At 29.0% G+C, this 27,491-nt stretch overlaps 1 protein-coding gene across 1 annotated transcript; it reads left to right on the top strand.

Moving 5' to 3' along the window:
* The first annotated feature begins 4,372 nt into the window (after positions 1 to 4,372).
* On the top strand, positions 4,373 to 25,148 carry LOC145833505 (coiled-coil and C2 domain-containing protein 2A-like). The gene is made up of 30 exons (XM_082940677.1): positions 4,373 to 4,591; positions 5,768 to 5,841; positions 8,817 to 8,978; positions 9,220 to 9,324; positions 9,881 to 10,017; positions 10,222 to 10,429; positions 10,832 to 11,099; positions 11,412 to 11,664; positions 11,955 to 12,160; positions 12,395 to 12,529; positions 13,925 to 14,026; positions 14,718 to 14,862; positions 15,098 to 15,222; positions 15,913 to 16,032; positions 16,208 to 16,421; positions 16,603 to 16,724; positions 16,920 to 17,114; positions 17,376 to 17,580; positions 17,842 to 17,945; positions 18,043 to 18,160; positions 18,418 to 18,564; positions 19,108 to 19,336; positions 19,637 to 19,823; positions 20,103 to 20,365; positions 21,590 to 21,752; positions 22,792 to 22,944; positions 23,171 to 23,320; positions 23,588 to 23,737; positions 23,929 to 24,037; positions 24,209 to 25,148. Exons 1-30 carry the CDS (start codon positions 4,373 to 4,375, stop codon positions 24,457 to 24,459), a joined length of 5,019 nt encoding a protein of 1,672 aa, XP_082796803.1. The 3' UTR covers positions 24,460 to 25,148.
* The last annotated feature ends 2,343 nt before the right edge of the window (positions 25,149 to 27,491 follow it).

Here is a 27,491-nt window from a genome sequence, read left to right as displayed (position 1 = left end):
AAAATCTGGTACACTAGACCAAAACTTGAGGCTCAAATACTTATGTGAGTTTTGCCCAAATTTTGTTCTTGGTCTTTCAGTTTGAAAATTTAGTTTATTGGAATATTCTGTGTTGTGAGAATAAGCAAACAGGTGTAAACTTACTGTGATCAACATCAAATCCAGCCAAAGTACTATGCATTAATTTACAAACTTTTTAACTAAAAATCCATTCAATTTCAGAAGGTTATTTTTTTTAAACAAGGGTTTTGTTTTGTTTTGAAACTGTTTTGATATAGCAAGTACCTTGCAATTTGTTATTGTTGTTATACTCCATCAAACATCTTTTGTTAAGATCTCTATTAATAGAAATTATTAGCAATCAATATTTTGAAACCTTCAAAAAAATGCTGTTATTTGTAGAAGATAGGAACACCTATACTTACGATGAAGGTAGTAAAAACTTAAAGGATGTATGAAATTATTTCAAAATTAGGTAAAAGCAAAAGTTGGCTACAAGTAGTAGCTTTTTTTCAATTTTACTGCTTGACCATTTTTTTGTTTTGTTTAAAAAATACTTAAGAACATTTTTTTTATCAGTTTTATTTGTTTAAAATCATCAAAGCTAATATCTTTCTTCTTTAGATCTTTCTTAGCATATTGATACATTATGTTTCTTGTTTTGAAAAAATAAACATGTTTGAAAATATTAGAATATTTTGTTGTACAAATATTTTGAAAGTTGATTTTTTGATATATTATATTAACGTGATAAATACCTTAGAAATCATTACTTTTTAAATGAATGCAATGTTGAGAAGGTTTGGACCTGGTTTGTGTTTTTTCTGCTTTAAAATGTCAAAAAAAAAACAAACCAAATGAAATACTACTTTTCAAAATTTCCTAAATGTACTTAAACATGAATCTACCACAAAATGTGAAAAACTGTTGTTAAGATATTTATTTATTTAATATTTAATAATGAATAGTTTGGTTTTGGTACTAGTTTTAGCTTAAAAATTTAAACATAAGTCACTCATTTAAAAAAGGTTTACAAATTAATTTCTGTTTGCGCATCCTCAGAATAATCTTGCTAGAAAGTCAAAATATTATAGTGTGAATTTAGATATAAACAATAATTTTGAAAAGTTGAGCTAAAAATAGTTACGTCATTAAGTATAAAAGTCTGTTTAAAAGGTTTAAATTAGAATTGAGTTATACTTAGCTAGTTTATAAGACAAAATTGTAATTTATAAGTAATTTATAAATTAAGTAATTTATAAGACAAAATTCTTAAAACAAAAACATTTAAGATAACAGAATTTTTTTTTAATTTTTTTTACCAGAAATTAAATTTAAAAATAAGAACATTACAAAATACAACAAAAAACAACAACAATATTACTAAAAACAAGTCGTCATTAAAAATATTTTTAATGACAATGTGAAGCATAAAGGTGAACAGTCATCTATTCATAAGCACCTCCTCAACAACCCTGTTTGTGCTGAGAACTACCTGGATAGTAGGTTCAAAATTCTATCCAGAGCAAGAAACACCTACCATCTCTCAGTTCTAGAATCTTTGTTTATAAGAACTTCCAAGCCAAATATTTGCAAACATAGGGATTTTTACAGTTTAAAACTTTAAGCGTGTTTTTAGTATTGTTGCTGTTGTTTTTTGTTGTATTTTGTAATGTGATCTTTATTTAATTTAGTTTCAGGAAAAAAAAAAGTTCTACTATCTTAAATGTTTTTGTTTAAGCAATTTTGTCTTATAAATTACTTATATCAGCTAAGTAAAACTCAATTCTAATTTGAACCTTTTAAAAATTTTTTATACTTTATGGTGTAGCTATTTTTAGCTAGACATTTCAAAGTTATTGTTTATAACTAATTTTTACTTGAACAGCTTTTTTCCAATGCATAACTTATTTAAGAAATATAACAGAATACATTTAATTTTTCTTAAATTTGTGTTATTTTGTAGTAAGGCTCATCAGAAATTGTTTCTTACTAAGTTAGAATTAATACAAATTAAAATAAAATCATACTATAGTTAAAAGTTTTTAAATTAAAAATGACGTAATAATCAAATGTTAAAAATTAACTAAGTGCTTATGCTATACATATTTGGTATACTAATAAAACTCATTAGAATTAAAACAATCTAAAATAAACAGGCTGTCCGCTCGGAGGGCCTGACAGCCCCCACGGAACAGATACTGCCTTTGAGTAACTTATGTGTCTCACACTCATATCCAATCAATATATATAAACAATATATAAAGTATACAAATATCAAATATGTATATCAATATATGATTATAGGACGTACGAGCAGACATAGGGAATATGAATATTGTTAATGGGAATCAATAAGAATTACAAATACTAATAATAGTATGAGCATTTAACAGGATCTAATGATTCTAAATAATTATATATAAATACAGAAAACTTAAACTACCACTAATATACTAAATAAATCACTAATATATTAAAAACAAATATTTCTTACTAAATTTTATTATTAAATAAATTAGAAATGTAAGCTTGCAATTAAAGAAAATCAAGAGAGAATAACAGCATCTACAAGATAGCAGTCAACAATAGTTAAAACAAGTTCTCTGAAGCCATATAAAGCAATAAAAATAAAAATTAAAACTATATTTTAAAATAGAATTTAACAAGAAACTAATTACTTTAAAATTACTTAATATTAGGATTTAAAAAGTCTAGTTTGGTTTACAAACTTTTTCTGCTTACAGAAACTGGGCCTTAAAGATTGAATACATAAGGCTTCCAGAATATGCAGTTGAAAGGAGCTCTCCGCTCTCACTAAGAGTGAAAAATTCTCTTTTTTATAATTTTTAGCACACTCAGGATTATCCAACAAATTTTGACCAATCGCCAAGAAGTATTTTTTTGTTGGTTTCTCCAAACGGCCATCAAACCAGCTTTTCAAGAATTTTGGAACATGCTGATCGATTCTTACATGAAACCTTTGAGATGTTTTTCCCACGTAGTCACTACCACAGTTTTTCCCTTGGTTATCCAGGTAACTTAGTTTTGAAAGTTATAACAAGAGTAGCTTTAAAATGATTGGCCCTCAGAAGTGTCCAGTATACTTGAAACTTCCTTACCTTGGAAATGTTTCTGAGAGGTTTTTTAAGAAAATCTCAAAGGAAATAAACCAGGTTTTTAGCTCTGTTCATTTAAGAACAGTTTTGTATACTGATCAACCTCTAAGTGGAATTTACAAAGATGTTTCTCCCACCCATGATAAAAGTAACATCATTTATAAATTTAGTTGTTACTGTGGTAGTGACTACGTGGGAAAAACATCTCAAAGGTTTCATGTAAGAATCGATCAGCATGTTCCAAAATTCTTGAAAAGCTGGTTTGATGGCCGTTTGGAGAAACCAACAAAAAAATACTTCTTGGCGATTGGTCAACATTTGTTGGATAATCTGAGTGTGCTTGAAATTATAAATAAGAGAATTTTTCAGTCTTAGTGAGAGCGGAGAGCTCCTTTCAACTGCATATTCTGGAAGCCTTATGTATTAAATCTTGAAGCCCAAGTTTATGTAAGCAAAAAAAGTTTGTATACCAAACTGGACTTTTAAAATCCTTATATTAAGTAATTTTAAAGTAATTAGTTTCTTGTTAAATTTTGTTTTAAAGTATAGTTTTAGTTTTAATTTTTATATCTTGTTTATTTTAGATTATTTTAATTCTAACGAGTTTAATTAGTATACCAAACGTATATAGCATAAGCGCTTAGTTAATTTTTAGCATTCGATTATTACAACATTTTATATTTAAAAACTTTTAACTATAGTATCAGTATGTTTTTATTTCAATTTGTATTCATTCTAATTTGTAATAAACAATTTCTGATGAGCCTTACTACGAAAGTACTAAAATAATTTTAAGAAAATGAAATGTATTCTGTTATATTTTTGAGACTAAATTTACATTATAATGTTATCAGTTTTTAGCAAGATTATTTTGAGGATGCGCTAAATGAAATTGATAATTTTTTTTTAAATGAGTGACTTATGTTAAAATTTTTATAAAATTATGAAGTAAATGATGTTTTAAAAAAATCAAGATTCAACTCAGGAAAAGCTTAATAAATGAGCTAAAATTTTGCACAAAATTTTAAAAATGACATTTTGCACTTGTTTTTTTGAGAAGAAAATTTGAAAATAACATACCTATCATACATAGATATTTTTGTTGCTAAACTATGTAACCTAGTTCAAAGTATCAATCTTGTGCCGTCTTTTTTTTCTGTAGTTGATTTAAAACAATACAAGTTTTAGTGTTTTGAATAAGTAATTGTGCATTTATGTACAACGATGATGACTTATTTTACAGCTTACTTAATATGAGTAACAATCTACTCAGAGAAAGGTTGAAAGCTCGCCGCAAAGAGCTAAATGCAAACAAAACCAATGTAGAAGACACTACTGAGCTTGAAGTTATCAGGACAATCAACAGTGGTGATGAGGACGATGATGACACTGACAGACTGCGGAATGTTCTTGCACAACAAAGAGCAGAAAACTTGAGAAGGTTCGAAGAAACTGATCTAAGAGAGACACAGGTTTTTTTGTTGTTGTAAAACTTTGTATAAAAGATTAGTTTAAATTTTTTAAGATGACTTTTCAATTTAAATTGAAAAAAAATGTTTTGAAATATATCATATTTATTTATTTTTTCATCCCTTATGGTTTTTATTGTTTAAAGCAGGGTTTCCCAAAGTGGGCGTTATTGCCCCCCATGGAGATGATTTTAGTAAGTCTGGGGGCAATAACTAGTAAAGGGGCGGAAAGGGGGAGGAAGTTTAAAATTTTGGACAGTCATAAAATAAGGTCATAGTTTGAAACTTACACTAGATATTCTGGAGTTGATGATAAAGAGCAAAAAAAAAGTTTTAGGTATTTTTAATGGTAGTTTAAGTAATATTGTTGAAGGCGGCCATAGCTTTTTTATTTCTTCAAAGGTAGCTTGTGAAACCCTAGTTTATGGCAAGAATATTTAATTAAGGGCATAAGGGGGTGTCCAACATTTTTTTGACTAAAAATAACATTGCCTTTTATATGAAAGCTTTGAGTTCAAACTACAAGCAAGTTTTTATAGAATTTAAAATCTTATTAAAATTTTGAGATATTGTAATTTTCATAAAAATTTTCAAATACAAACGTATGGACTGGGGTCAATTTTCTCAGAAATTAGAAAAAAAAACTAAAAATTTATCTTTTCCTTCTTTTTTTGAACTAGAGACCTATTTTTATAATTTAAAAGACTTTGAACTTCGAAATTTTAAAAATATTGAAAGTAAAAGTTTTAGATAAAAAAACAAAAAAAAAAGGTGTTATTTTTTCAATAATTTTCTTTTTATTAAAAAAAAATTCCTACATTTAATATTTTTTAATTTTAAAATGGACTAGCTATGAAAGTTTGAAGAAGATTGGTTAAAAAATAAAGGAGAAGATAGATCTATAATAATATAGTCTTTTTTTGTTATTTGCGCCTTCTATTAAGAGCCTATTGAGGTAACCAACTTTGATGCTTATATCTAAAAAGTTACTTTGAATTTTTTAAGCGGTTAAAAATGTCTTATAGCTAAGATAAAACTCTATAAAATAAGATCAACTTGTAAAAATCAAGGTGGACCCCCCAATGCCTTTAACTTAACAAATTTTCAGTTAAAATATATTAAGCTTTAGTAAAACTAAACCAATCCTAAATTGTTTTTAATTTTTTTTTTTTTTTACAGCTTGAGCAGTCTAGATCTTTACAAAGTTCAGTTCCTTTTCCATCAGCAGGAAACAATGATGAAAATAAACGAAAGTAATAAAACTGAATTTGTATTTATACCATTTAAGTAGTAAAACAACCAGTAGAAGTATAAATTTAATTTATTTTTAAAAAACTAAACAATGTTGCGAAAGTGTTTAAAAAAAATGTCTAAAAAGTATTAATTTATTAAAAAAATGTTCTTACTTGTTACTTTTTAGAATATCTTAAATTAAAAATTATGTAAAAGTTTGAAGAAGATTTGTTAAATAATGAAGTAGGAGATAGGATTGAAGTGAAATAGTCGTCTTTTGCATTTTTTGTCTGCACTTTTCATGAGAAACATATTGAACTTTAGGCTTTGTCTTTTTGTATAACAAAAGTAATTATTAGGGCATGTGGAGGTACCCTTATTTTTACAAGTTGATTGTAATTTGTAAACTGTTATCTTAGCTATCAGATATTTTCACCACTTATCAAAATGTTTTAGTAGTTTTTGAGAAGCACAAGCAATCAAATTTGGTGAGTTCAAAAGCGCAAACAAAAAAACATAATGTAGACAATTTATTAAAAACCTATCTTCTTTTTTTACTAATTTGCTTCAAATTTTTTGGGTAGTTGGTTCCTGATATTTAAACATTTAACCAGAAATAAAATTTTTAATGTTGAAAAAAAATTGGTTAAATTAAAAAAAAACACCATTGTTTTCATTAAATTTTTAGTTTCAGATGTTTAAGGGTTCTAGCTTTAAAAATAAAAAAAGTAGACAGTTTTTTAATGAATTTTTATATTCCTCAAAAAGTTGACTATAAAAAAACTGTGGTCCGTACATTTGTGTTAGATACTTATTACAATAATGATTATATCTCAAATTTCAATTGAGTCTGTTTTACTATTTATAAACTGAATTATAGTTTATATTTAAACACTATATAAAAGAAAAAGTTAATTTTTGTTAAAAAAATGTCTCTTCCTCCTATGCCCTTAATGTTTTTTGAGTGGTAGAACTCTCTGATAGCTAAATTGAAAAAAATCAGCTTGTAAAAAACAAGGTGGACTACCCCTAAGTATAGTTTTGAAAGATAATTTTTATTTTGTGTCAATAGTTTTAAACATCATATAAAATTTGTGGAGTTAATTTCAATGACTATTATAAAACATATTTAACTAAGTAATAAGTTATAATACTTAATAGCTTCTAATAACTTTAACCTCTTACAATTTGTTTAGATTAATTTAAAATGCTTTAAGAATTTAGTCAGTTTTTAGAATTTAATTTAACTTTTAAGAATTTAATTAGTGATATCAATAAAATAAAAATATTTTTTTTTATACGACTCATATCAACTTTTATATAAAGTATAATTTTTGATTTTCTTGGTCAATATACAAGTTATTAAGGCCATAGGGGGGGGGGGGTAAACCATGTTTTTTACAAGTTGATCTTATTTTATAGAGTTTTTTCCAAGCTTGAAGATACTTTTTATTGTTTTAAAAAATGCAAAATATTTTTTGAGATATGACTAGTCAAAGTTGGGCCGCATTATAGGTTCCCTATGGTAAGGGAAAACTAAAACAGTGAAAAAAGACTATTTTATTTAAAATCTTTCTCCTACATTTTTCAAGCAATCTCCTTTAAACTTTCACAGTCTAATCTTTATACAGTAACAAAAAAACGTTACTTTGGAACAAAAAAAAATGTAAAAGTAATATTTTTTTGAAAAAAAAAACACTTTTTTTTTTAATTTTTGTGATAAATTTTTATTTTTAAACATTATTAAAATTATAAAGTAACGTTTTTTTCTTTTGATATAAGGAATATTTTCTGAAAATTTGAAGAAGATTGCTTGAAAAATGAAGGAGGAGATAGATTTTGAGTGAAATTTTAAATTTCTGAGAAAATTGACCCCAAAAAATTTGCGGTCCATACGTTTGTATCGGAAACTTTGTATTAAAGTTACAATATCTCAACAGTTAAATGATATTTTTGAATTCTATAAAAACAGGCTTGTAGTTTGTATTTAAAGCTTTCATATAAAAGCCAAAGTTAATTTTTGTAAAAAAAAATGTTGGACCTCCCTATGGCCTTAAATTGTGTTTTTTCTTTTGAAAAGTAAGATTAATTAAGTTTCCTGCTAAAAAAATGATATTTTATTTTGTCTTAACTTAGATGAATATTTGAAAAAAAAAATACAAAACATACAAAGTTGTGTTATTTTAATGCATATAAGTAACTTAAACTTAAAAAAAATAACTAAAATTTAGTGATGCTTTTCTGTTCAATACTTAATATTAGCTAAAACTAATAATCTTTTTAAATAATGTTTGAAATATATAATGTCTTAGTTATCAAACGTTATTAACAAAAAGCCATGAAATTTTATTTAAATACAACTGAATGAATTTAATTAACCTTTAATAAATCAACAAAACTAAGGTTTCACTCTGTATGGGTTTAAAAAATAGTTATAATCATTTATTGTTTTCATATGATAAGTTTGAAACTTAAAATATCCTATCTATTTGAAGGTTTAATTGTTTTTTATGTTCAAACTAAAAACATTAAGCAGTTTAGTTTTGAAGTAAAACAAGTTTTTTAAGCAGTATTTTAAATAAAAAGTTATAATAAGTTATTGCATTAAATAAAAGGTAAAATTATATAATTGAATTTGTAGTCTAGTTGTTTACATTTTTGATATACATTTTTCTTAATGAATATTATAAACCTGTATTGTGTTCAAATACAAATCACTGTTTTTTCAAACTGTTGTAAAAAAAAAAGCTATTAGTTTTTAGTCATGTTTAAAATCAAACTTATGCTTTTAAGAGAAGTTATTTTCAACTTCTTGTTTTATTCGAATCGTTAAAACAAATCTATTTTGTTTAAATAACAAAAACCTGAAGCTTTTTTTTTTCTCAAAATAAAGAAATCTTGTTTTACCAGTTATGTCTCGGAAGCTTTGAAAGTTTTAAAAACTACCTTAATAATCTAAAACAAAACGTAGCGCAATTTTATTCAACTTTTAAAGCACACCGATGCCCGAGCGTTCGGAAACTCCCACGAGGAGCAACACGATCAGAAGCCGCATGAAGGCGCGGCTGGCGAACAGCAAGAACTCGAGCCTGGGTGCGAGCGTGGCCAGCACCAAGTCGCTGCAGAAAATCCGCGACAGAGTGGACCTCAGCACCAAGTTGGTTTGCGTTTGAGTTTTATGTAATAAATACAGTATATTATTACACATATTGGTTATTTGCTGTGGGGATTATTCAGTCTTCGGCCAACGGATGCAAATATGTTACCCGATTTTGAAAATGTGGCAAAACATTTGCATCCATTGGCGCATGGTTTCAAAAGTGCTTCATAATAACGGCGTTATTGTTGTGATTTAATTTACCAATTACGGGATTGAAAATGCGTTTGTTTTCGCTCAGGTTCGGCGAAACGCTGAGGAGGCATCAGAACCTGGAAGACGAGAAGCTTGATTACAAAGTGGAAAAGATGCTGAAGAATAAAGTGAACAAGAAAAAGGAGGACTGGTTTGTAGCAAAACAAATTTTAGTTTTTACAGGATTTTATTGTAGAATTTAGTAATGAAAAACAACAAAAAATAAATTGAATTTTTAAATAAAACAGTGTTACAAAAAACTAGTTAAATAGTATTGTACCTGTTTTATACAATAATCACAAGGTTTAATTACCAAAAAGCATACTTTTGATTTTCAAAATATTTTTTGTATTAAATTTTGTTACTTAGTATAAAAGTGAAAAAAAATCTTTTAATTAATTAAAAAAATGTTCATTAAAATTACTTTTTTCGTGTGTTTCAGTTCAAAACAAGCTTGCAAACTTTCAGATGTTTATAAAATGATGTTACAAGAAACTAGTAAACTAGTGGTTTATCTGTTTTATATCATAATCACAAGGTTAAAAACCTATAAATTTATTTTAGATTTTCAATTTTATTTTTATATCAGCTTTTTTTTTGTTAACATCTGCCCCCTTTTTATAAATAAAGCATATTTTTAAATTAAATATCAAATATTTCTTAACAGCACTCTTTAGTTTAAAACAACTTTGTCTTTATAAAAACAGGGCAGATAAGTTGACGGAACAAGAATGTTACGACTTCTTCACAAAACAGTTCGATGATGTCGTTGACGTTGCCGAAAATAGTGTGGAAGTTGTCAACGAGCAAAATGCTCAAAATGATGAAAACCACACACAAGATCGTTAGTAGTTTTGTTTCAAAAAGTTTTGTAAAGTTTTAACAATTTAAATAAAGAAATTGATAAAGAAAAATGTTATCGTATTCTATATGTTTTAAACTTTATTTGTAACACATTTCATAAATTTCAGCAATTTATACTCTATAGTAGTTTATTATTCGTATTAATTATAAAAAACATTGAAAAAAAGGATTTAATAAATTTTAGTGAAAATTATGGAAACTGAGGAGGGGGAATACCCGATGATGAAGATGATAGAGGCACACTTGCAGGAGGAGATGACGCAACACGAGGTGAGGGCTCCCGGGTACCGCAGCTACGAGCAGCGAATCAGGTTCGAGCATTCCGCCTACTTCATTCCCAGCACCCACCCCGTTGCCATGGTGCACAAACTAGGGGAGAACAAGAAACCCAGGTGATTACTGTGCATTTTATTTATGGCGAGGATTATTAGTGGATTAGTAGGATTTTATTTAAAAATGTACAAAATTAAGTTTATCTTTTTCTTTTATGGAATTTTATTTTATGGTAGATTAAGATTTAATTCAGTTTAGGATTACATGAATTAATTTTAATGATTTATAGTGTTCGCGGAAAGTTAGTACTAACAAACGTTTTTATAGTCTTCCAATTTGCAGTTTATGCAAACTGTGTATTTTAAGCTAGTGATAAAATAGATTTGCAGAAAAAAAAAACTACTTACACTCAGATTCTGAAAAACCACTTATAGTTAAATTGATAGTTAGATATGTAATTTTGTTAAACTAAATATCTAGTGATGCAATTAAACTCGTCACATCTTCCGATTATTTCACAGGTACCTACAGCTGGAAGGCTTCTACGTGGGCGAGCAACCGAAGGTAAGCACCGTGAACGTCAACATACTGGAGAACCGGCTGCTGTCCTTCAACCAATCAGAAGGCAAGAAGTGGTTCGGGGCGGACGGAAGGTTGGACGTGCTGCCCGACCCCATCAAGAGGGAGAGGTCGCGGCCGTGGCACCTGGAGTACGACGACCACGACAAGAGCCTGGACTGCTACTTCTCCAAGAACTTCGTCAACAGGAAGAACAGGAAATATTTATCCGTTTGTTTCATTTATTTTTTTAGTGACAGTCACATAGTTTTGTAAAACCAACATTTTTTTTTGTTAGAAATAAGTCTTGTAAATACAAAAAAAGCTTCATAATGTTGGTTTATAAACTTTAGACAAAGTCGTATAACAGTAAATACATGCTATCTAAGTAAGACAATGCATGTATAAAGTGTGTTACAAAAAAAAAGGCATTTTAAAACTCAAGAAAATTTATATAGCTTTATTAAAAATTGTTGTGTTTCTTTATAAAATACTAGCTTCTACAACCAATGTTCCAGCAAAACTGACTGACATTTTTATCAGGACAACGACAACGAGATAGAAGTGGACATATCGTTGGTCAGCTTCCACCACCACCCGCTGATGAGCGTGGAGCACGTGCTGTGCAGCAGGATGCAGCTGCAGTACAACGAGTACGTGGACAGGAGGCACAAGAACTACATTTCCTTCTTCACGCAGAAGTTGTCTGCGTTGAGGAGCGCTTGCGATGTACTGTTGCAAGCTTCGACTCCCATGGACGCTGCTAAGAACATGACTAGAAGTTCTAAGATCAGAGGTAAAATTGGATTACTAGTTTACGCACGCTCGGACTAGTTTATTAGATAAATACGGATGCAGTTCTTCTTTAAGTTTTCGTTAAACAAATAAAGCATTTCTGTTTCAAAATACTAATTTTTTTAAACGTAAATTTTTATTTGTATTTTATCCATGGTTTTAGCATCAGTAAATGTTAATATTGTAGTTCTAGAAAAAATAAATATAAATATCATTGTTCACAGCTAATAAGATTACTATTCATTACATTATAGCATACTTGTTGAAAACATACTTTCACGAAAACAACAGATTTGGACGAGGTTCCGACGGTAGAGGATCGGGTTTACGATTACATGAGCGAGATAAGACTGGTATCCAGACAGCTGAACGTGGCGGAAAGCGAGGAGCGCGACCTGATGCGGCGGATAATCGAGGATTGGAACCAGGTGAAGCGGGTAAGAAGCGAGCAGGGATTCGCCAACACGCCCGTGAAACTAACCATACAAACTGAAGAGGTTGGAGTTTTTGTTTATATAAATGTTAAAGTAGTTTGTTTTGCTACTGTATTTTAAACTTGTTTGTTTATAACTAACTATGAATCGTTATACAAAGTAAACAATAAATTGATATGTAAAAATTTATGTTGTTTGTGTAAAAAATAAAAAAGTTGACATAGTTATCTTATGTATAAATATTATTAGTACTGTGTTTCTTAAGTTTTGTATATTTAAATCATACTTACTGAACAGGTTGATGCTGAAATGGACAAAATTCGTTGGGAAAGAGAAGTTAAGTTGGAAGTAAACGAGAGAAAAATTGAATTTCAAGCCACTGTGTGGAACCCTTATCGGGAAAAAGTTCGAAAGTTTAAGCATCAACTCAAAGTTTGTTAATTTTTTATAAAAGGGGAATTTAATATACTATCAACAACTTTATTACTGGGAAAATACTCATTTTTTGTAGCTTTGATAATTGCTTGAATTAATTGGTATTATTCTGTTTTGTCGTAATGATACTTTTATTTATGATCGCATATGTATTTGATTTTATGGGTAAAGAAAGTATTGTGTCAAAGTTAATTTTATTCATACAATCTTTTTATATAAAACAATGTGCATAATTTTTTAACAACTTTAAATATCGTATTATCACAGATGCAATTTAGTTAGTAAATTTACTTTTTGCTACAGTTTGTTTAAATTTTAATTTTTTTTGCATACTCTTATTAAATGAAGAAGAACATTTTCATTAATAAAGGATTAAATCTAAACTGTAGAGTTAAAACTACATTTGTCTATGAATTTATTTCACATGTCTTTTACATAGCAACAAGCTATACTATGTAATTTTACAGTATTTAACAAACTTGTTTTTATTATTAATTATATACAGTGACCTGCCACGTAAACTTGCATGTTGACCTCAGATAATTTTTTTTCGAAAAACCATGGAAGGTTAAAACTTAGTCGTTAAACTGGTGTTTAATGGATCTAGTAATTTTTTTAAAACTTTATTTTTTAAAAGTTTACGATCAAAAATAACAAAATTGATATATTTTTAGAACTTTTTTTTGTTGTAACGTGTTAATAAATATATACCTGTATAAAAGTTTTCTCAAAAAGAGTTTTACTGTATATTGTTTGCGAGACAAAAATATGACTTGATGTTTAAAATAACATAACCATGAATTTTAGTAACTTGTATTAAGATCTCATGTATTTAACATTAAAATAAAGTTTTAAAGCTTATACTAAATCTAAAACTTTTTTTTTTAAGTTTAAAGTTAAGCGCCAGATTATTGAATTTATTTTCAAAATTTTTTTTTAAGCTGAAAAATAGTTTCGGACCCAGTTAAAATATACAATATTAAACTGTTTAAAGGTAAACAAAAAATATAAATGTACTATAGAAGGTAAATAAAACAAAACAAAGCCGTAGAACGAGCAAAACTTTCTTAAATTTTTTTTTTTTTTGAATAGTGTAAAATAACTTTGGAAAGTCAGTAAAGTTTTGTAACGGTTAGTAGATTTTGTATTAACGGTTGCAACCTTGTAACTAGTATTTTAAATATTTATTTGTAAAAATAGGAAAAGTCCATAACAAATTTGCCTTGATATTAAATCAGCTTTAAAAAAACTGTGATTTATGTTTAGTTTAGAATAAAATGTGTACTAAATCCACTCATTCAGGCTTCAAAGTATTGACGTTTTTTAAGGTTGTTTGTAGCTGTTTACGCTTGTACATAAATATATAAAGTTTAATAGTAAACAAACATTTAGGAATGGAAAAACAAACGAAAGCAAATCGAACGTCAAAGAGATGGTGGTGAAATTTTACAAGACGAAATTGAAGAAAACACTATTAATGAATTCAAAACTGATGTTTGTTTCAACGTTTATATCTTTTTTTGCAACTATTTACAAGCTAATTAAAGATAAAACTATGTTCTAACAAAGCTTAAGTTAGAATTTGATATGAAAAACTGCATTTTGTAATGGTTATCTTACGTGTTGGAAATAAAAGATTAAAAAAAATATGAATGAATTAAAATTTGTAAAAATAATACAATTAAGGTTTAAAATAAACTAAAGGTAATGACTAAGTAATAGTATAACTTAAACTTGTATTGACCGTAAATGAAAACTGTACAGTTGTTTACATATGATTTTTAATTTATATATTTTACTTAAAATTTTAGTAACAAAGTCTATAGCAATGAAATGTTAAACATAAAAACAACATTGTTCAAATAAAATTTTCTAAACAAATTATCAAGTTTTGTTGCAAAACGAATATCAAATATTTTTACTACATTAACAAACACTCGAGAAAAAGGAAAAATTATAAATAAAATGAAATAGTGTAATTTGTTTTATAAAGATTGCAACTATTTGTCAAATATAACTTAAATGTTGTAAATTTTACAGGAAATTTAAAAAAGTTTTCTAATGTTTTTGAAACAATTTGTAATATTAGGGTTAAGAATTTGAAGAGTTTTTCTCAAAAGCGTTTACACATTAGTATAGTGATACAACAAAATATACAAACAAATATACTTATAACAAACAAAAGGGACAGACCACGGATACTGGTGACGTCATAAACATAGGTGGTAACAGGGACAAGCCGCAGAGACCGATCCAACCGCCCAAGTTCAAAAAGGACCAAGTTGAAAGAAACGTGAGGGAAACCTTGTTGAAATACAGAAGAAATCCGGGTATAAATTTTATTAAACTTTCCCTGTAATATAATGTTTTCTTAATGTAAATAAAACAATAAAAAAAAGATGACGTTGAGCGATAGTTCAAAATAAAAGTAATTTGAGCGTTCATATTTTGTTATCTTACTTTGAATAAAATTCGCTTTAAATTATAGTTAAAATAAAAAACTTCTAAAAAGTATATTGAACTATGAGTCGTTTACATTATAAGAAATAATACAACGCACATTAGGCGAAGCTCGTAGATGGCTGGTGTTAGCTCACACTCAACAAGTAACTTCATCTGAATCCAACACTATATCGCTCGACGAGCAACAACGCAGAAAACACGTATCCAAAACCATGGTGTTTGTCAAGGTGCTGTTTAAATATGCTGTTGTAGTCTTTTTGTATGTTGGTAATATATTTTAGTTAAAGTATATAGTTTTCTAAGACTATTTACTTGAAACTTTTATTTTACTGCAACAAGCATAAGTTTGTCATCTTATGTACTTTTAGATTGTATTAGATTTTAGGTTTAAATAAGTTGATTTATTTTTTTCATATTATATTTTTATTTACAAAGTCAACTTCTATTACCATAAGTAGTTATCTTTTCCTTTAGAATTAAATTTAAGATACATTTTTGTAAACTTCGTTGATATATTATCAAACAGCTTTAAGTTTATTTTAGTTACAATCAGCTTATAACAGATTGAATACTTTGTTAAATAACTGATGCTACTCTTTTTTTCCTTCAATTTATTAACTTTTAAATTAGTACTTGTAGACACATATTGTAAATATAATATTTTGATTGATGTTTGTGTAAGTTTTTTAGTTTTCATTAATAGGTTTAATTTTTTTTGAGTACTAGCTATATAGTTATTTGTCTTAACTAAAAAAGATTGTTCAATTTACTGAAATGTAAAGAGCTTGTTTAAATAAAGATGTGCCAATTGATGTGAGTACTAACTAAAAATTATAAATTTGGCATATTTATTCGATTTACAGCTAGCTATATATCACTTCATTCAAGTTATTATAATTTTATTTTTTATTGTACAGGTGTTTTTCAACAACCACCAGGTGTTTGCCACGGAGCCAGCAAAACTAAATTCAGATTTCACTGTGAACTTCGGCTCCATATTCCGCATCGTCATTAATCAGTGGCCTGAAAATTTACGAGTCGGTCAAAACACGTTTATTTTAATTACAATTTAGCTTACGTTAAAAATGCATTAAAAAAGTTCAAGCATCAGATTTCGCACTTGAAATACGACCATCAATGTTTTTAAGTTGTTAAGACAAAACTTATATAACGCTTCAAGTACAATCAAAGTATTGAAACATTCACCTTCAGGCGGAAATATACGAGCAAGGAGTTCTCGTCAACACCCTCATTTCCAAAAGCCAGCTCCACATTCCTCGAACAACCGTCAATTCGAACAACGTTCGGTTATCCGAGCTGGAGTTTGTGGGCGAGAGGGAGATATCGTTCGATCACGCGGGTGTTGGTAGCAAGACCAGAGTTCAGATATCTCAATCTCTGCCCGCCTCACTGTTCAGAACAAAAGGTTGCTAATTGTTATGTTTAATTTCGATTAGAGAAGAATATTTGAAATAACTTAATTAAAATGTTACTTTTATATCATGAGTTGTTTTGCACTCTTTTTACCAATCCTAAAGACTTTTTTATCCTGTAAGTTGTCAATTTTTAATATAAAATACTTTGCAAGTAAAAATTCTAATCAACAGGACACCTCGTGGCAAGCGTATGCTGGGGTGTTAACGAAAGAGGGGAAGTTTTGGCGCCAAAAATATCCAATGAGAACCGCTTGATTGCCGCGGCTCCCAAAGAAAACAGCGACGTGATGGCGGTGAGCTTCGATTATTGTTTATGATCCACGTGACAAATACTTCACATTCAAAAAATACTTTAAAATCAGGACATAAAGTTTAATCTAAGATCTTTTTTGTAAAATAGAGATACTGTTTACATTTAAAATACATTTTTTTACAAGGAAAAACAACTTTTAAGTGCAAAATATCTTTATCAGTTACAATTAAACAAGGTGTACAACAAAAACAAGCTGGTCAACGACGACGTGCTCGCTTACGGCGACCCGCTCGCCCTGTCCAAGTGGCTGCAGGAGAGGAGAATCGACCCGAACCACCCCGACAACGTGGGTCTCGTGCCCTACCTGACCTCATCAGACGGCAAAGAGGGCAAGTTCACCGCGGATTATTTCAGGCTCGAACAGTTGCAGGTTGTATTCGATTTCTGTACAGCGATGATTATTTATATTTTATAATTGTGCATTCTTTTTTATTTATTTTAATGGTGCTGTACAAATAGTTGAGTGGCGACGTCCGCTTACTTAGTTCAACAAAGCTTTTGCAGTTTTATTTTAACTTAAAAAGTTAGTGATAGTACTTCAATTGAATTTAAATATAAGATTATTTTTAAATTAAAGTGTTTATAGATAGTTAAAAAAAGACTTGATTTAAGTAGCTTACATTAACACCAGGAGCACTTTAACTTCACCGATGACTTGTACTTTGAACGGAACCGCTTCAGGCTGCTTATGTTACGTCACAGAGAAGAAGTGGAGTTCAAGAACCTCACGATGGTTCCGTGCAACGACCGGGAAGTTTTCGACAGCGCGTTTGCCGTGTACGAGAACAGAAAAAGAAAGAGGCAAGATTACAACTCGACCGACAGATCCAATAAAGGTTATTATCAAAAAGACTAACAATTAATTCGTTAACTGTTTTTAATTTTAAGTCATAATATTTGTTTAAAGAATACAATAATGTTTTACTAGTTTTTTAAGTGAAAATTGAACACTGTTATAAAAAATTGATAAAGTTGTTTGGTTTAATACTCTGTTGTTTTGACAGCACTCAAGCTAAATCCTTAAACCTGAGTAAAGTTTACCATAAAACAATAATTCTTTTAGGTTGTAGAATTTAAATTTACTTAAAACATTTCAGACTTGATAAACGAGCATAGAATGCAAGTGTTGCTGTTCAGACAGCAAGTGAGAGACGCTGTACTGCACAAATTCCGCGTTGGAAGTCATTCATTCACTTTCGAAGTGCGATAAATTTTTTACATGTGATGCTTATCTGTAAACAAACAATTTTTTTTTTTTAATTTAAACGAATATCTGCTTAGAATTTATACAAATTCAGGACATGGTGCACGAAGATCCGATTCCTGAGTTCCAGCTGACATTGGTTGCAATTCAGGATGTTTTAAAAAAGAGGAGGCCACTAAGGCCTAAAAGAACTAAAAGAAAGCAAGCCGCTGGTTTGTTGGTTAAAAAAAAAAGTTTAAATAGTGTTTTATTAATGGTAGTCTACTTTTGTTGTTTAGTAAACTTATTACAAACACTAGTTCGCTTTATTTAGTTCTGTTGTATATAAACAGTTTACATAAGTGTTTAGTTTGAGTAAAGCAAAAAGTATAACCGTATTTATACAAAAAGACAAGTTATCCCTTATTTTTGTTTGCAAATTTTTAAATAAAATAATGTTGCTTCATATAATAGTTGAAACTTGTTACAGGCAGTATGTTGAGTGACGGTTATGTGAAGCTTCTAGTTAACGTCGTGAGGGGCTACAACGTACCAACGAGGCAAGCTCGCGATTCGAACAAATTCGGTGAAAGCAATTACGGGTTTGTTAACGACGACGGGAGAAGTGAAAATAATAGTGAGTGTATGCTGATTGTTCTACAGTTAGAATATTCACCATCAATTAGAAATTTTATTTCGAAGTTTAATTAATATTTAGTAAAAAAAAACAAAAAAATATAAAGTATATAATATGTTAGTGTTTATATCTTGTAAAAACAATATATCTAGTAATAACAAATATAGACAGTATTCTTTCTTTATAAACTGACACATGTGTGTTAACACCTTAAAACACTTCACCAAAAAAAAAAGTGAAGGGAAGAAAAAAGAAGCTAAGATAGGTAAATTTATATTTAGCTTCTATTCTTTCCTTACAGTATCTATTCTTTTACAGGGGTCTGTTGAAGTGTGTTAACTTGTTAATATACTTCAACATATTTTAGTTTAATAAAGAAAGACCACTGTTTGAACTTTTATTATTATATATTCCAGTGAACTTGTTTCGCTAGGATCTTTATTAGCAAACGATTAACTTAAAATTTTGAATAGTTAAATTGTATTTAGATATTTAATATAACTTTAATATTTCAATATATTTAATTTCAACGCTTTTTACCAGCTGAAGCACCAAGCATGGTCACCGTGGGAGCCGCGGAAAAAGTTTACGAGGTCCATTCCTTCGTGTCCGTGTCGTTTCAGGACCACAACGTCCAAACGGAGACCTCTAGTGGTCCGGAACCTTCGTGGAACGAGGAACTGTCCCTGCCATTCACCGCCCCAAACTCCGATTATTCGCCATCCAACCTGCAGACCGTCAACGACACGGTTTTCATCAACTTGTTTGATAAGTTCGTTTGTTTTGTTGTTTTTTAAAGATGCTCAAGTTTTTCACTTAATATGGTAATAATAATATTACCTTGCCATTCAACTCAAAATCAGGTAAAAATAATTTAGTATTTGAAACATTTTTACACGATATGTTAATAATTTATCACCTATTTGTCTAGTTATGTAAGTTAAACATAAATTTAACAAACAAAACTCTAACCGGCATGCTCTAAATTGTTGTTTACATGACTTTGTGAAATAAACCATTTGATAACTGAAAGCTCCTCAATTAAAAGTTTAACAATGACGTCACAACACAGGAGAAAGGAGCGAGTGAGGGCGCAAGATTTGGACGAGGACAGCGACGTGGTGACGTACCGAACCCACAACCACTGGCTGGGCAGCTTCAGCGTCCCGTTCTCCACAATCTACCAGCAGGCCCACATAGAAGGCACCTTCAGGCTGAAGACGCCGCCCGTCTTACTCGGTTACGAGATGGATTCCAGGGTATTTGTTGGTTGAAACTAAAAACAAAATTAAAAATTTGTAAACTGAATTTTAGCTGTATCATAAACAGCATTATAAAATAAAGTGATTCACAGTTTACATGCTTTTATAAAACAATGTTGTCGGTATTTGTCGCAGATAGTCTAAATTAAAATAAAATATATATCTAAGCTGTATTGTAATGTTCAAAGGTTAACATTTTAACTAGTTAGAGTTATTTATAATTTTTCAACTTTTTATGACTGAATAAATTATTAATCATAATCTATATCAACACAGAACCGGGCCGGCTTCGTCGAGTATGACCGTCAGGGCAACCAGCCGCAGTCCAGGTCGTTCGGCACGTACCTGACCGTCTTCGTAACGTTGGACCCGGTGCTGCGGCCCATGGACCCGCCCCGGTTGAAGTTCGAGTCGCAGGAGAAGAAGGAGCTGCTGCAGTACGCGGGCGAGTGGGTGGAGGGTTGCAGGGAGAAGTTCGCCAGGAGGCCGGTGAAGGCGACGGTGATTGACATAAAGGGAGAAGCCGTTCTCATTGTGAGGTGCATGAAAGTTTCCATATTCGTTTTTATTATAGAGTTTAAGAGTAATATTAGTTGCAGTACTTTAGTATTGAGTAAAAACATAGTTTTAAAATTTCTACAAAACCTCATCAATTAGATTATTTATATCAATTATATGTTTATTAACGGATTAACTAATAACCGTTGTACACAGAAAATTAAGCATTTGTATCTCAAATGTCCCTTGAGAATGTTAAACATAGAAATATTCTGTTAAACTACAAAAAATAACGTTGATTATACGATGTATACCATGTCTAAGTATTTGAACAAGCAGAATAAAATTGATGATAAATCAAAACATCAACAATTTTTTTCCGTATTTTAACTTATTTTGTTTTTAAATCTGTTCAGAACTTTAAGTTTATATATAAAGAAACCATTTTTATCAATATATTTTAAATTGTTAAAGAATATCAAGAATTGTTTTAAACCCGAACTTTTTCATAAACTAAAGCTTAAAAGTAAAGGATAAATTCTTTATGCTTAGACTGTACAGTGTACACCCGTATAAGTTTTACATTAAAATATTTAGTATGAAACTAAGTACAGATAATGTTTACTTAGATAAAGTATAAACAAAAAGTTTATGTTCAAATTTCATAGATAGTAGTTTTATTCTGTGCATTTGTTTAATAGCATTAATTATTGGCATTAAACCAGTAAATTATTGTAAATATTAATTATTGACAGTAATATTCATATGAGTTTGAAACAAATAGATACATTTTCCTTACAATTATAGACTGAGTATTTTTCAACATGTTTTAAAATTTTGCCTCATTTTTTTCACGATTATAAAGATAACTGTAGTGTGCTAAAATATTAAACTCTTTAGCTTTTTATTTTTGGTTTGTTTTATTTTAGTAAGTTTTTTATTGTAATTTAAATTGTTTTGTTTTCCTATTTTATGCTATTACTTTTGCTAAGCCACTTTAAATGTTTTATACTAATATGTTTTAAATGAAAGCAGAAAACTTTTCTTCGTGCATTTGTTACACTTAAAATTTTATAGAATAAAAAAATGTTTTTACTGAGTATAAGTTTTAAAGTTTATACTTGGTAGCAATAATATTAATTTGAAGAATTATTAATGTAAAATATGCTTAGTACTTTCAATCAAGGAGTAAGATCATATTCAAATAAAAACTCATACTAAGCGGTTGTTTTGATCAAAAAACAAAGTAGACATCACTTTTCAAGGTTCATATCGCCGTTGAAGCCACCGGATCAGTTGATAGAGTCATCGGATCCGAACTCACTGCAGACTGCGGAGAGACTGGCCAGATACGTGTCACTGATTCCAACCGAGTCCGATAACGTCATGTACGCTGGTGTTTGCGACCTGTGGTGCACTTGCGACCAGGTATGAATAAAACATTTTGGTATGCAAGACCAGTGAGTATGAAAGTTTATGTTAAAAGTAGCATAAAGGTTATAGTGCTTCAATAATAAGTTGCATAAAACTAACGAAAAATAATTTAAATTTAATGAATAAATTATATATTACTACACAAGAGATGAAATAAAAAAAAAGTAACGATATTTAGATTGTTGTACTCAATTTCGGTTATAAAACTTGAGTATTTAAGGTTTGTTGTTCCTGAAATCTCTTTGAAAAAACTAAATCTGAAGTAAAAAAGTATATTTTGTTCAATTAATATAGCCTTTTAGTTTTTAGTTTAGTTTCTTTTTTTGTGAACACAAAAAAGGAACTTTTTAACTGATTGGTGTTAATTCTGTTAGTTTTCGAGTGTGCGCAACCCATGATATTTAGGCAAAATAGAGTTTGTATAATTTTGAGATAACAATTTTAATAACAACTAAATAAAGTTAAAAGCTATCATGCCATAATTAAATTTTCACACTATTTTCAAGTTTCCAAACTTTTTTTTTGTAATCTTTGCTAACAAGTATCTAATGAAATAGTAGAAGCGTTTCATTAGTTTCGACTATAGGAGACAAATTGAAATTTTGACCAAAGTAATAAATGAAAAAACAATTTTATAGGCTTATATTAGCTTTTTAATTAAAGTAAGCAATTGTTTGATTAATATTTGATGATGAAGAAAATATTCTAATTTGGTGAGTTAGATAACTAAGTGTTTTAATATTCGATTAAAAAAGCTTATAAGATATAAAAGCTCAAGTTTTATTGGCCAATACATAATGTAGTTTTAGCTTTATTAACTTAATTACAACAAGTTGTTTATATTTATAGTTTTTTTATTAGTTAATTTTGTTGTAAGGTTCAAACTGCGTTGTAGCAGAGTATTACGAATTACAAGAACTATATTTTTGATCACTAACTTTTAAACCCTAACAATGTTTTTAAAACAACAAAACAACAAGTTGTAATAATTCAACACACCTTTCATGTAAGCTACCACATTATGACGTAACAGTTCGTGAACATGCTGTGCGGAGACGAGGAGGAACACGCGGTCCTCCTCCTCAACTTCTTCCTGCACATGGGCAAGCAGGCCTACCTGGTCCTCGCCAAGTGCGTGCCCGAAGGAGACATCAGCTACGTCATGACCCTCGAACCCAACACTGACGTTTGTTTCGTGTTCTTGTTTAATTGTTTTATTAAAACAAGTTTATTTTAAATTTATTCAACTACAAAACAAGTTTAGTTTTATAAACAATAAAATGAAAGTAACTTTTCAAAGATAAAGTTCTCCATAGGTTGTGCAATTTACTAAAAACAATACCGATCAAGCAAAGTTGACTGGTAATGTAAATCTTGCCAGAAATTCTTAACAAAAATTGACAACATTACAGGACATATATTTTTGGAACGCATGCACGAGTGAGCACTATTCGTACATGGATCAGAACTGTCCAGTAGTGGCTGTTGGTTCAATTGTTAACAATGAAAACGTTTGGTTCAATATTCAGCCTCACGAAAGACCTGCTCAACTCAGATACGATGTTTGTATAAAATAATTGTTTGTGTTTGGTTATTGGTAAGTAGAAATACCTCTTAGTTATATATAGTAAACTGTAGTTTTTTTATCGCAGTATAAGCGAAGTTAAGATATACGTTAAAATAAAATGAACTAATATGAATTAGTAATAATTTATATTAAGTCATAAACTAAGGTATAAAGTTTTATGATAATATAACATTTAATAACTTTTTTCCGTTCAAAATTTGATTTTGCTAAACTAATTTCTAACAAAATATTGAAATTGAAGCTGAAAAACGCAAAAGACTGGAAGCCACTTTTCACAAAGAAAATCCCAAATCCCCAACTTTCAACAATCCAACCAACGGAGCTGAATTACGAGCAAACTGACGCGTCGTATGTTTCCAGACTTTCTGAAAAGATTGAACGCGTGCTAAAGGTTTTCAAAGTTGCACTAGAGTCTGTTTAAAGTTTTTTAAACTAAAAATATTGGTAGATAGTTAAGTGTATCAGTATATGGTTTTGAAAGAAAATTCGCATTAGAAATAATTTGATAAAAAGTAAATCTGTTTTATTTTTGTAAAAAGGTAACGCTTTATACTAAATTTTTTCTAATGTGACATCACACAGGAAAAGTTTACGTCATGGAGGCCACGTCACGTGACAAAATGGAACCGGATTGGAAACAGCACCCTCTACCGGATTGTCAAAGATCTGGAGCATCAACATGGAAAAAGAGGTTTTATCATAAAAAAATATCTTATAACATCTTGGAAAATAGTTTGAAATAAAAGTAGTAGAAAACGAGTAAAAAAGCAAACTTTTGTCAAAAACTTATAAATTATTACTTTTTAGATAAATTAATAGTTATGGTATTTAATTTTAACCGATATGAACTCATCCCCAACAGCAAACACGAACCACGAGGAAGTGATCAGGGAGGTGTTGGGCGAAGTTTCGTTCACGGGGTTTCCCATCTGCCTCCCCTACACCGACACGGAGGCGGTCCTCTCCGCGGTGCGGTCCACCCAGCTGCACCGCGTCACCGACCCGCAAGTCGAGTTCTGCCTGTCCGTCCACGTGGAGTCGTACCCGGGCGGGGTGCTGGCCGTGTGGGTGTACATTGCGGCGGTGGTCAAGTGCAGGAACTATCACTACTGAGCTTTTGGCGGGAAAGTGTTTTGGCGGTCGAATTTGGCTTTTTTTTATTATGTATTTTCATATATCAGGGTCAACTCAAGAATTTTTTAAACGAAATTGTCTTTTCAGTGTTATTCACAGCTTGGCCACTAAACCTGGAGTCCTGAAAAAACCTGGAATTTGACAATTTAGGCTTAAAAAACCTGGAGTTTTAAACAATTTTCACATGTTAAGTAAGAAAATTTCGATCTTACATAAAAAATCTATCATATAGATAAATCTTTTTTGTCATCAAATTTTTTTTGGTTAAAAACACATTTAAAGTATCTTTTCAATGTTGTTATACTGTTTGACACAGTTTTTTCCTTACTTAAATTTAAACTAAAAATAGACCCAAAAACGTGTACTTACAAAAACCTGGAAGGAATTCAGAAAACCTAGAATAAATTTTCCAAAAATGGCCACCCTGTATTTTAATTAAAGGTTTGTTTTATGTATTCTTGAGTTTATTTTTACATAGTTTATGGGTTTTATCGTTTTGCCATTTTTTGTGTCTGTTTATTTATCTGTATATTTTGATTTATTTTTTTAACACTGTGTTTTATACCTTTTATTAATTTTATATATCTTGTTTTTGATTTTTTACTGTAAACTTAAATCACTGTATTTTTTATTAGTTGCAATAGTTTAAAGTTCTTTAAAACAATTAACTCAATAAAGTTGGACAATAAGTTTTCTTTAGTATTATAACAATTTTGTGTATCTTAGAGCAAAATTATCATTTCTTTAAAAAAGTGTTTTAAGCTTTTTAAAATTTGTTCACCCTGACAAAATATAAAAGTTCTATTTTAGTATAATGCAATTATTTTCACAGTTTTTTATATAAAAAACAACGTTCCACTCTTATATTAAGATATAAGAGATCATCAGTTGTTAAAATAGTTCTAAATTTTTTTAAAAATTTATTGTCCAACAACTTATAACTTTTTATATACCTTCCATTTATTTGTTTAAAATTTTTTTTTCAGAATAAAAGTGAAACGTTGTTTTGTTTATAATAAATTGTGAAAATAGAATATAACTAATCTCCTTAAAGCTACTTAAGTTGAGAACTTTTAATAGTTTAATTTAAAGAAAATAGCAATATAATACATTTATAGATAAAATATACTAAAAAATAATTTTAAGCTAATAGTTTATTTGTTAGCAAAAATCTTGTCGTCTAAACCAGTTGCTGTGTATAAATTGTGTTCTGTAAATTGATACGAAAAAATACACACACAAGATAGTTAAGTAAAAAGTAGTTTATAACTGAAATTAATTTTGTTATTGTTTATTTGTTATTTTTTGTAAATAAGTTGTTAGAAGTTGTTCAGAACTAATAAATAAGTTTTATAAATCTAATTGAGATATACTATGCACTTATGTAACCATGAAAACTTCTGTGCACAGTAAAATACATTACATGCATTTTAAGAAACATTTGTGTAAAATATTCATTAAATAAAAGTTACCAAATTTTGTTTTATTAACCTAGTATTTTGATAATGGTCTTAAAAACTAATGTATAGATTTCGATCTCATAAGTTTCCTCATTAAATTCTAAGCAAATGAATATTGACAATATATGATAAATAAGCCTGAGTAAGTTCATTACTTTCTGATTAAAATTTTTATATTTAGTGTTCTTCCTTATAATATCATTGTTTAAATAACGAACCTACTTTATAGAACTATATTTATGCTAAAGAAAGGTATAAATAAACACTTTCATAATGATTTTATCTTTTTGTTAACAAAAATTTCTTTTTACAAACTTTTACTTGTTTAACTATTTGTAGTAGATAAGCATACCTATAATAAAACGAAAAAAACATACAAATATCATCGGAAACCAAGCTTTCGGTTAACTTCATGGTAGAATGTGAATAACCACTGTATATTCACGACTATATATTTGACGTTTAGTTAAATAACAGAAGTTAAATATTTGACGTTATAAAATTTGTTAATTTAACTTAGTAATACTTGACGACTACAAATTTCTCAGTTACGACTAGCTTTTATTGAAACTAGAGTCTCGGTAGCTTTCCGTAGTTTTTCAAAACTACTATTAAAAACTGACTTCATTTCTGTGCAGTGTAAATTTATTTCGATCACTTATGAAAAGTCATCTAATTCATTATTAATTTAAAACCTACCATTTCTAAATAGTAAGACTCAATTTTAATAAATAAGTTATAAAATGATTGTGTCAGAAGTTTATTAAATACAATATTTCTCTTTATTAGAATCGTAGTTTATAATACTTAATATTCTAACAGAGTTCGAAGAAAAAGTAGTACTATAACTGAAGATCGCTGCATGAAGAAACATTGTATTGTAATTTACTTCTTATTAATTAAATTTTAATTTTATCCTTGATGAAAGAAAACTTTAATTGTTTTTTTGAGTATTAAGGTAATTAGATCAAATCAGGTAATACTCAGTTTTCTTTTATTACCAACTAAATTTATAATCAAAATATTTTACCACTAAACAGTTTTTGTGTTAAACTAAACACTGCTTGTTCATTATAGTTCAATACGCTTACTCTTAAAACAACTTTAACCCATTTAGATGTTTTGAATTTTAATATTGTAGCTATTTATGCTGAACTATATAAAGAGCTGTTTAATTATATAATCCGACTAGTAACTTTTGAAATGAAATTAAAACTCACTTTGAAGGGAGTTCAAAATAAAAAGTGTTTTTTAATTCAGTAAAAGTGAACGTTTATTAAAGTAGACTGTACAAGAGTTACTGCTTAAAAGTGTATAATCTCAAATTAAAGAACTAGTTGACATTTTAATTATAAAAACTAAACAGATTTAAACAGCTTGTATAAGTTAAGCTGATATAAAATTAAGACGAATACTAAATAGATAATTAACTTAGTTACTAATAAAATATTAAGTGTATTGTTCAGTCATTTTAAGAGCAGGGGTCGTGGGTTGTAAGCTAAATTTAGAAGACAAAAATCTTCGCGGGCCGCAGTTGTAGTTTTAATTACA

Source organism: Thalia democratica, chromosome 4 (genome assembly GCF_965202585.1).
Source record: "Thalia democratica chromosome 4, ktThaDemo2.hap1.1, whole genome shotgun sequence".
In the NCBI taxonomy this organism is placed as follows: Eukaryota; Metazoa; Chordata; class Thaliacea; order Salpida; family Salpidae; genus Thalia; species Thalia democratica.
This window is presented reverse-complemented; position numbering and strand designations above follow the sequence as displayed.